Source organism: Pristis pectinata, chromosome 30 (genome assembly GCF_009764475.1).
Source record: "Pristis pectinata isolate sPriPec2 chromosome 30, sPriPec2.1.pri, whole genome shotgun sequence".
Lineage (NCBI taxonomy): Eukaryota > Metazoa > Chordata > Chondrichthyes > Rhinopristiformes > Pristidae > Pristis > Pristis pectinata.
The window spans coordinates 14,425,121-14,436,844 of record NC_067434.1 but is presented as its reverse complement, the minus strand read 5'-3'; the positions used below and the strand labels follow the sequence as shown (position 1 = coordinate 14,436,844).

At 39.8% G+C, this 11,724-nt stretch overlaps 1 protein-coding gene across 1 annotated transcript; it reads right to left on the bottom strand.

Moving 5' to 3' along the window:
- Positions 1-355: 355 nt before the first annotated feature.
- Positions 356-10,329, bottom strand: pitx3 (paired-like homeodomain 3). Its single transcript, XM_052041546.1, has 3 exons — positions 10,203-10,329; positions 2,693-2,898; positions 356-919 (listed from the first exon to the last, which is right to left on the bottom strand). Exons 1-3 carry the CDS (start codon positions 10,327-10,329, stop codon positions 356-358), a joined length of 897 nt encoding a protein of 298 aa, XP_051897506.1.
- Between the last annotated feature and the right edge of the window lie 1,395 nt (positions 10,330-11,724).

Below are 11,724 nucleotides of genomic sequence, written 5' to 3'. Positions count from 1 at the left end.
AGGACATGCGTTCTTTTTACATGTTAAAACATTATACAGATAATTAATTCACATACAAAAGGAAAACAGGAAAAGTTCATTATATACATTATATCCCGCGTTACAACCTACAAGCCGGGGTTGTAATGTCATGCATATTTTGGATTGTATATTAACTTGATTAGCAAATATTTGTCTGCAACAGTTACGTGTATAACACTCTTTCGTGAAAGCTTTCTAAACCGGTCCAAATGAAAGGGAATTTTGTCTTCTCATGTGAGCAGGTACCGTTTTAGCCAGCTCTGTCAAGGGGCCGGTAGCGTACATTGATGGTGATATTTAGGGTTAACCGATTTTGTTTAAAAAGACATAAGGCTCATACAGGTCTGTCCACAGCATATTGACACGGACTTAGGTTAGATACTTGGTTCTGGACTCCTGGGTAACCGAAATTGGCGTGTTGCTTAGCCTTGAGCCTCAGACTGGCGAGACTAGAGTTACAGGTGTCCCGATACATGTAAGGGCTGGCACTCGATGCGTAAGGACAGGCGCCGGCAGACATGGCCGAGTTGAGGGAGGGGCCGTTGAGGTTATTCAGATTGCTTAAATTATTCAGGCTGGTTCCCGGCACCCCAGTCACAGCCGAAGGGACCATAGAGGTCGGCATGGTCATGGAGGAGATGGAGCTGGGAGGAGAGAACATGGGCTGCGTGGATAGGGGGCTAACGTTCATCGAGTTGAAGAATTGAAAGCTCTTGGCCGAGAGAGGGCTGGTCGTCAGACTTTTGGTGGCCCAGTTGTTGTAGGAATAGCCAGAGTACATATCATCGTAAGGTTGCATGAGTCCGTTAAACTGTGCGCCAAAGCCATTTTTACAAAACTCAGCCTGTTGATTGCGTTCCCTCTTCCTCCACTTGGCTCTGCGGTTCTTAAACCATACCTGGAACAGAAAGATGTTATTAACTGCAGCCTTCCCCAGGTGTGTGTTTGTTTGTTTGTTTGTGTGTGTGTGTGTGTGTGTGTGTGTGTGTGTGTCACGTGGCTCGTTAAACAGTCTTGATGTTCGACGCAACGCATGCTGACAGTTCCTTTCCCCCCACAGACGCTGCTCGACCCGCTGGGTTTCTCCTCCAGATAGTTTGTTGCTCGTTAAAGAGATTCCAACTTGTTTGACCCAACCTGTAACTGCTAATGCCATTGGGTTTCATCAAAGGCCAATCATTCAGATCTCACGCCTCATCTATCCCAACATTAAATATTGGTGATAATTAGCCAATATTTTATTATACATGAACAGAAAAGGCATCTATTTCAAAATAAGGCCGAATCTGCAAAATACATCAATGTATAATTCATACATTACAGAAGGAGCCCATCATGAAAGGGCTATCCAATTGGTCCCACGTTTTTCTTCTTCCTGTATATCCCAGTAGGGTATTTTTTTTTAGCCCATTCCCTTTGAAAGTTACGATTGAATCTGGTTTTCACCGCGGGTGCTCCCCGACCACACTCGCTGCCTAAAACGAAACATTCTCTTCGTCTCCCATCTGTCTCTCATTGAGCTCAAATCTGGGCTACAGCTTGGTTGTCAAAATAAAATGGTGATGGAATCCTGCAATCCGAATAAATTCTGACCCATGTAACTACTTGCACGGGATTAATGCGAGTTTTTCCTGCAAGATATCAATGCTGAATAATTCTTGGATATTCACACTCATAAATTCACCACCGCCATGATAAGACACAGGGTCAGTACACTGAAAGGCAAAAATAATTGTGTTCCCTCATTTAAAGCGCGTGGCTAATAACCTGTCCCGTGTTGGTCATTTATAGCAAATATAAACGATTGCTACAAGCCACGGCTATAGGACTGATTAATAAATGCTCCAGAAATACGAACGCCTTGGAGATCCTACAAGATAATCTGGGTGGAACATGCAACTCCACATTTCTTACATCCTTCTAATTGGATTGCCGATAGGTGCCATGTTTGGATTTGAATTTATAAATAGTATGTAGAGATTTATAAATAGTAAATATATGTATAATCAAATGCATTATACATCAATCGTTTTAATTACCCATAAAAGAGTTCGAAAGTGTCACCTTTGATGTATTTCTGGACCACAAAGTGTGGGGCAGTTTACATATTCAGGATACAGGCTGATACAGCAATTAATAATGAGTTTTGATTAGAATTGTGCTTCTCGGTATTGTACGTGGCGACGAAAAGAAGCGGGAATTGATGATATGGTGTTTTGGACAACTTTGGATCAGCTGTCCATGTGGGATCAGGTATGTATTTTTTTGGAATCAGTTATGTCCACTAACGAGCATAGTTTTGGGATCCAGTGTGTGATTGGGATGGGTAATGTTGATGAGATCAGATACGACTCCGGATCAGTTATATTTTTCGGACAGGGAACGTCTTCAAGGTCAGGTGTTATATTGGGAAAACCTTTTTTGTTATTTCTCTATCTGATAACATGAATTCATCATCCTAGCTTTAAAGGAACAAAGTATACAATTTATGCTATTACAATAAATTGAATGGAGTTTATTTTTCATTTTGAGTCTGAAATTAGGTTTTCACTCAAGACAACCTTACTGTCAATAAAAAGAGTTAGACATCTGAACCAGAAAGGAAAATGTTGCAAATTTTCAGCAAGGACAAATTGAGTTAACATTTTAGGTCAATGACCTTTCGTCTTACCCTCACTCTTGCCTCTGTTAAGTTTGTCCAGACGGCGATCTCTTCTCTGGTTGACATATCGGGATACCGATTTCTTTGAAAAGTTGCCTCCAGCTCCTGAAGTTGCTGGCTTGTGAAATGTGTCCGTTGGCGTCTCTGTTTCTTCTTGATTGTGGGATCTTTTGAATCCGAATCATCGGTCTGATTTTGCTGCGATTTCTCATTATCTGCAAAGTAAATATAAGGGTCTAAATTAATCTTCCACTTTTTTCCCCAAATCTTCGACCTTATAAACAGACAATTTCCAAACACTTCTATAAATCCAGCTGTTTGTTTTGTGGATCGTTGATAAATGCAACCTCTCTTTCTCTCTCTCTCTCTCTCTCTCTCTCTCTCTCTCTCTCTCTCTCACTCTCTCTCTCTCTCTCTCACACACACACACACACACACACAACATAAATAAATAAATATAATTACTACCCTCGCGTATAGCAGCAATATTCTGTTACCCTTCCGTATTTCTGACTGACAGGACTGCGGTTCGATTTGTTCTTTACCTGTTTAATGGGCGCATAGTTTTATTTTAAAGCTACAGTCAAGTTTCTCTGAAAGTTCAGCAAAGCTTGAAAATTGATCTGGAATGTGTCTGGCCGTGTTAAAGTTGCCGAGTAAAACCTACGAGTTCAAGCGATGGGGATTGTAGGGACGCCAGAACTGCGGCTAGGAACCAAAATTCGTTTTCTCTTTCTCTAAATATTGGCTCTAAATTGCCGCCGCGTTAACTGTTTTGTTCTCCCGATGCATTCTGACCAGATTACAGGTGTGTACTTTTAAAGATCATATTTATTTTATTTTGCCTTGACGTCATTTGGAATACCGAGTTAAAGTAGATTAACGAAAGTTAAAACGTTAATTACCTTTCACCTCCAACCCCCATCACCCCTCCTCCCACTGCAGAACAGTTAATCACAGATACATGGCGAGAGGCAAATACGGCCTTGCTTTATAAACAATCTCTCTGAAACGAGCATTCCTCAGCAGACTGGGAAAATGATTTTTTTTTAAATCCAGGAGTCGATATTGTTCCTACCTGGACATTGACTGCTCGGGGTGCCAGCTAGATCTCTCAGATGATCGGCGTATTGTCCTTTCGGGACCCGGAGCATGTGGACATTAGATAACATTGCAAAGCTGAACACGAAGCAAATAAATCTCAAATCTAGTTTTATCTCCCACCAAAACAGTCGGGGGGCCAATTTGCCTTAAAACGCGCCTTGTGCTGTATAGTTTCCCAAGCCAGTAAGCCTCTCCCAATCCCTGGACCCCACAGAGAGCATCAATTTAGTTGCAAGTAAATCCCCAGATCAGACAAACTGACAAGGCCAGGTATGAGGACCCCCTGGTTGTCACCTTGCCTTTAACTCTTGTTTGTTAGAGGCTTAGCTTCTGGGCGGTTATAAATGGGCAATAGATGAACCTTCGGACCCCTCCTTATTTAGAGGGCAGTAACGTCTAGGCGGATCCGCTGGTGATGCAAGATGTAAGCTGACACACGGGAGGCCGGTCACAAGCTCTGAGCATCCTCAAAGTGCGAAAAAAAACATCCACGTCAGACAAAAGAGTAGACAGTTTAGAATAACCAGAGCACCGGGGCTTTTTTTTCCCCGAATCTGGGATGGATTAGCTGCAGATTGAAACAGAATATAGTCAACCTCGACGGAATTTTAAGAAGTATTTCTAAGTGAAGTTTTCGAAGGCACATTTAAGCCTGACAAGGCACATACAAGTCTTACAAAACCTTTATAGTTTAGATTCTCCTGCGCAATGAACAACTCCTGCTTCTTTATAATTTGTTGAATTATCTGAGGAAATTCAGCATTTCATTTGACATAACATTGTTGGACCTAACACTCCTGGAATTATAAGGTTTGATCTTATTTCTTCAATTACTCATTCACACGAGTTCATCAAACTCGACTTGATATTATCAACTGGAGTTAGTAGCCTTGAGTGAGCGAGCAATGATATTACTTTATATTAAGCGATTGTAAATTCATAAAGATCTCTCTCATCCCGAGCCAAAGACAGTCGACAAGCAATATTAATGGGGTCCTTGTGGTTTATAATTCCAGAAGTCAAAGTATAAAATATTACAGAATTAAAAGCTTCCTGAGGAGAAAAGTGTGTTAAGAGTTTACTGTGGAATTGGGGGAGGGGAGGTTAACTGCCTTTCTATTTTGAGCTGCTTTTCTACACGTTTCGTTCCTGCGGTTAAAAGGAACTCACTGTACGCAAACACTAAATAAATATACGCCTACTTTGGAAATAAATGTTATTATCCATCACCTCAGGTATATTAAAGTAGATTTGGTAATATAATCGGGAAAAAAGGTTAACTTATAGAAGTCAAGAGAACAGAAAGTAAATTAACATCGGAAACTTATGCTCGCTGCGTTCACACTTTGGATCGGTGCCGACTGCTGAACCGTTCCGTGTCCTGGTTGAAGACTGGCGAATGGAATAGAAAAATGAACTTTTGTCTCCGGCGGAGAATGTCAATAATGACTAATTACAGGCCACTTTTCGCCGAGGTTATGCTCGCTGCCGATCAGTTGAGCCTGCTCTGGTTAAAATTTAACCCCTGTTGGGCAAGTGGATTTTATGACATCAGAAGTCACAAAAGGTATCAGCAAAAGGTGCGAAATCTCCCAGGGTGTATTAACTTCCCAGTCATTTATGGTGAAAGTCCTTTCGGTGCCACGTAAAACATTTACAAGTTGGAATGACTGCGATTTCTATAGTTATACCCCTGACTTTTTTTTCAAATACATGGATTTCAGCAACAACAGAATGTCACCAAATCAATTTAATGTCTTTCGCTTTGATCTTTTCAATTAAAATGCAGTTATTTCAAAGTTCGCTTATTTCCCTTCGGAAAAAATATTCAACCCACATGTTGAGCTATACGAATATCTCGCAGTAGCGGAGAATAATATTCATCAGTCAATATTCATGGTGTATAATTACAATATTTGGGTGTATGTATGACTGGGGGAAAGAAAAACCTTTCAATATTTCTAAATGCCAATTTCCCTGGATTGTGATTATTTACATACGTCGATACAAAATATTCTAGTTCAATATTTGCTACTAGTTCGGTGAGTGTACACTCATTTTCGGGACCGGTTCTGAGTATTCCTCATGAACTGAAGGCTATTTCAACTCCATCACATTCCAATCTCTCGATGGATGTATACGAGCTATTAAACCACATGAAAAGCGCGACATGGAGAACTTAAGTATACATGGAGCCAGTAATAAAGTGAGTTGAATCTGTGCAATCAAATAATCACCGTTTTAGATTGTTTCTGCCTTTGCTGTTAGTAATAGGCTTTGCACGTTGGTCTTCGCACCAACGCGTGAATATTACTTTTACTTTAAGCCTAATGTTGTTAAAACTGGGGAAGAAAATTAACAGCACTATTTCTACGCATATTAAATAAAATTTATAGTACGTAGGTACCATAAATTATCTCAGAAAAGACAGATTGTTAAGAGAAGTGTTTGGACTAATCGTTGTGTATTGTTGATGGTACAGGTTTATGTCAAGATAAAGTTGAGGACGAGGAATGAGCCTCTTTAATAAGAGTTCATTAAAATTTCCACGGATATAACCATGGAGTTTAAAAATGGGAAGTATATCTCCCTTACGGATATTCTTTGTAAAATTAGTATTATTGGAAAATAATTCCCAGCAGAGAGGATGCTTTACCAAACTGGATTTTCATAATAGGAGTAAACGTGTGCATTTTAATCTTGTAAAGCCAACCCCACGGTTAAAATCCAGAACAGATTAATAATTATTTTTTTATCACGGCCTGAAAACATCGAACTGAATTACTTGAGAGATGAAATGCCTGAATATTAGAGCTCGCTCCCCCCCTCTCTATTTCAATGTTCTATACAGATGTCAGAATGATTATAGGAACGAACTTATTCATATTCAATAGGATTTAAAATTGGGAATATGTGAATATGTTATTCATTAATTTAACCACGGTGAAACTCCCAGCAATTGCTGGAGTCATGTCTGGTCCTGGTACTTTTAAAAAAAAACACGTTAATATAAACACATTGATTTCTAGACGTTAGAAGAAATTGTGCACAGTATTTATTGCATTTTTTCAGATGCAGCATTTTGTTTTCTACTTCTTTGTAACAAAAAAATTGCATTCCCTTATTACACATGCGCTTTCTGTAGCAATGTATTCAACATCACTCTTTTTCACCGTAATTTTATAAAAGATATCAACACCAACGCCCAAATATAAATATGAGAAGTATGTACACTTATAGAGGTCGGTTAGGATCAAAATGTGCAGTATTGAAAAAATGACAAAATAATCCACGTTGTTTCGGTTATGTCGATTCATTGTACATAACTATTTGCACTAAACTGTTCATTGGCATATACGTACCTGTAATATGATCATTTTACAATTATTTGTGTGGCTCGGTTACGAACGTGGAATCACAATAGATGTTTAGGTTGATTTTAATGTTTCCTTTCGTGTATTGAATCATATATTTACATAATATCAACAAAGTGTGCACGCAATTTTCAAACACACGCGCGCGCGCACGCACGCACACACACACACACACACACACACACACACACACACACACAAGCCAAATTCTCAACACAATTCCCTAATAAATAAAAAAAATGCAAGGGATCGAACGCAAGGGTCTTACTTAGCCACCGTGCTAAAATTGATCAGCAAATATCATCAGCTCGTCAATACTTCAGTGGCAATCACGAATAAAAACAGTAAGTTCTATGCCACACATCGGCGCAAAACATAAGGGCCGATTGGCTGACTTTGATAAAATTGATTTCAAGTGGAAAATGTGACAGTCCGCCGCTCGTAATCCGGCCCCACACCCCCCACACACACCCACTTTCTGTCTGTTTTTTTTAGCCTTTTTCGCTTTCTTCCCGTCTCACTTTTCTCTTTTTTTGTGTGTGTGCTCAGAGCCTCCAACAAATAAAGATGTGACTGATCTGTCAGTGAAAGATTAGCTTTTGGAAAGTAAATATTTTGATGGTTTTTAAACAGAGGGCCCATTGCGTGCCAGATCGCGGCGCCGCCAATCCCTTTTTAATCAACTCGTTCCAATTCAATTAAAAATCCCACTTCCAAAGCCGGGAACTGCAGGATATGCCACTTTCTCCTCACCTTACGACCTGACATTGGGAAAGGGAGGGGGTGGCGGGGGAGAAAATGTCCAAAATGTGGTACTATCTGGGTTTTGCAACCGGAAATGATCTGCTCTGGTTTGATCTTTGTTGAAGTGTATGCTTTATACTACTCACGAATTCTGGCTAATCCTCAATCAAACTAGGGAGACCATTCCCCAAAGGAAAAAAGGACGCCCTACTCGACCCCGCAACCAGTCTACGGCATAAACTGATAACATAAAGGAGAGCTTCTATTTTTTTTAAACAGTGCAAACTTTGACCTTTGTTTAGTGGAAACCAGCTGGTCATGTTTGGAATATGTTACTTTTGAAGTTTCTAGGAAGGGGAGCAATTATTTTACCTTCACATTTCTCCAAAATACTTGACCAATGGCTCCTTAACAATAAGCATCTATCTTTTGTTTTCAGGGGTAGAAAAGAACTTAAATTTACCAGCAGAAGGAGAAACGTAATAACGCTGTGAGTGCTCTCAATTGTTCTGAATGGGAATCTGATTTGGAATGGGATTATTTCAAAATATTTTAGGGCCGCTGTGTAAGCTTTTAGGAAATACTTGCACTTGAGATTGTTCCCCGTTTTAATCAACATTGTCAGGGATAAAAATAAAATAGCCATCGTTCAAGTGTATTCCTGACCTGAAAAAAAATCGCTGGAAACCCTTAGCATTAACACTCGCCGGTAAGAAAATGTGAATTCAACGAAACTAACGCATGTGCGCAGAACAATGTTGATGGGATGCAAATTACCCCGGAGAGATCCGTAAACAGACATAATAATGCGTAACGTGTTATGCTGCTACAATTAATTTGGCGGTTCTGGGGATTCTTTGGGGATATTCGTATGAGTTAGACCGAGATTTACCCCACTTTGTATATGATGTCTTTATCCAAACCTATTCCTGGGGGCGGTGTGTGTGTGTGTGTGGGGGGGGGGGGGGGTTACTCAGGTTTAAATACATGTCAGCCACGTTCCTCCTCGCTGCTAGATCGAGTAATAATAAAATGAGTTGAAACATACACACAAATCAATGCTCTTCCCGCGATTTATACTTTCTTGCTGAATCCTATGTACTTGTAAGTAGTTTTGTTACACAGCGTGGTTCATAGATAGAATGGCGATTGACTGGGCGATTCAGATCTTTGCAAATTATTCAATGTATTTCTATGTATATTGCTAGTATCGCTTGTAAAACACATATTGTTACAGTAACAATATATATCATCCATAACATGATAGTTGGGATTATGTTGTTGCAGGAATAAACATATTGTTGACTGGTTTTAACATTTTAACCATTCAATTATTATTGCTGCAACCTTTGGTAAATCCGAAGTAATTTGCCCCAAGACAGAAAGGCTAAACTGTTTCGAACGGCTGCGTCTCTCCCAGTCACGCAGAACATGTCCACACGAGACATTGACAAAATAAATCTAAAAATACTGCCGTTTAAATATTAAGTCAAGGAATAATTGCATCTATAAGTTTTTTCAAGATCCTGTTTTATTATTTCTCAATATGTGATTCACAAACGGCCGAGCAAAATCAAAACCTGTTTCAATGCAGTCGGCCGGCACTAACGGCGATTCTTTCCCTGAGTTTGTTGTAATTTCCCTGAGTTTGTTGTCAGAAATAATTAACCATGGTTCTCTCCTTTTGCTTAATCTAGAATTACCAGAGTATGATGGCGCGCTGAAGTTGACCCCAGACAGATGTTACGGCGCGTCCAGACTACGTACAATGAAACCTAGTCGAGTCACAGTGTTAAATTAATATTGTGATAAGGCGCCAGCTCATTCTGCACCTAACCCAACAGAATCTCCTCTTTCAATTTGCTTTCTTTCTGAATTTTAGTTGTAATCCGAGCGACTGAAAGGTATGGTCACTTGCAGCCTTATGAGAACCCCGACTAGATTATCAAAACCTTTGTTTAAAAAACTTGACAGTCAGGGGCAGATCAAGAGGAAAGTGACAGGCGCAGTTGATAATGTTCATTGAGAACAATGAACCTCCGTTTGCTGGTTCGCTGAGGGCCTTTTATAACCTGAACATCCACTAGAGGTCGCGGGATCTAACATCAATGGTTCTCTTCTAATCAATGACGCGACTTAGCTGTGGGGCACATTTTTCTTCCAAATTGTCAACCTTTCTGATTTTGATTCTGGGGAAATGGGTCAGCTCTCGGCTCTTTCTTCCCTCACTCTTTCCTACCCTTGACTCCGAAAAGCTGCATCCATTCGCATGTGCGGTTAGAATATAATTAACTCACCGCTGCTGTCCTGGTGTACTTTGCAGATGGTCTCTCTTTGTGGGGTCCCGGAATCGGAGAGAGTCATAGGGCTGTGATCGGGAGCGTCCGAGTCGGTCAAAACCCCGCTCGACAGGTTATATTCCATTCGATGTGCCTGTACTGCAAAAGTAAAACGCAATTCACATTTCAGTCAATACACATCTGCAAATCCAGTCTAAACAAAGACTTCACCTTCTTCAATTCTCTCTGCGCAGGCATCTTGCCTTTGTTGGGATTGTTAAAAATGGTACAGTTAAAATCTTTACCTGAGAATTAATCATTTTTAAAAATCTATAACTCAGGATAAAGTTAACACCACACATTACGCCACGTTTCTGGTTTGGAGTTTACATCTCAATCTCGAAAGCAGGGTGACCAAAGTACCGTCGTTGTTGGTTAACTAAATCACATTCATTCTCATTCCTTAATTCTTCTTAATCTTTCTCGTTCGAATGACTGTAATTCACAGCGGAGCCTTCATCAGAGAGAAGTTCAAATGGGATGGTCTTCCAGCCCGCGCAAATCGCAGCGAGAATCAGTAACCGGTTTCCCTCCTTATCAATAACAACCATCTTTAACATTTTTAAACACCACGGGTAACTGAATATAATTACGTTTTTATTAGAATCTGAATTTCTTCACTGTGGTTCACAATATTAACCAGCTTTCCTTAAAAAAAGATGTTTTTTTTATCTCAAGCAGCTAGGGACGGACTTTTTATTAAAATTTCGCTATTAATGTGGTTTTCATTGGATCATATTCCACACTTCACAATGAAATGATTGAACTAAAATCTGAGGAAACGCATTGCAATTGTAATTAAATGTTGCGTTAAATTTGATAAATAGTGGTCGTTGTACCTTTTACATTTTTTACTATCAAGAAAGCAGAGAGTTGTTCATTTTGTAATGGCGAATCTTGCCTCTAAAAAGCACATGTCTATAGTTTGTCTACATGTTAGAGAATGAATTCCGTGAAATAATTTATTGGGTGTGAAGCGGTTTGAAATGTTGTTATTGACGTGATAAAAAACGCGGTGTAAATATAAGCGGTTTCTACAAATGTATAGACTCAGACAGCTATCGGGGGTAATCTCCAGGCAGTTCCAATGTTCGAGGTGAAGTATAGATGACAGTCTTGGTTACAAACAATGCATTTCAACTAATGGAGTTTTTGGTTTATTTAGTGCATTACAAGGGTTCAAAACATGCGGCATATCACGCCGCTCCCCCGACAATTTGACTAGACAGCAACTTTGTGCTGTTTAGTGAAACTTCATTCCAAAGGCAAGAGCTTTTAAATATTTTCGAAACAGACCGCAACTAAGCCTTATCGAAATCGTATCTATCTGGCCCACATTATTAAGATTATATTTAAAAACACGCATTCATATACTGCCTGCTTACAATTTCAGGTTCCATAAGGCGTTACAAGCCGTTGAAATCGTTAAAATTTCTGCACTGCCAGTTTCATGGTCTGACTTGTTCCTAACTTCACGAAT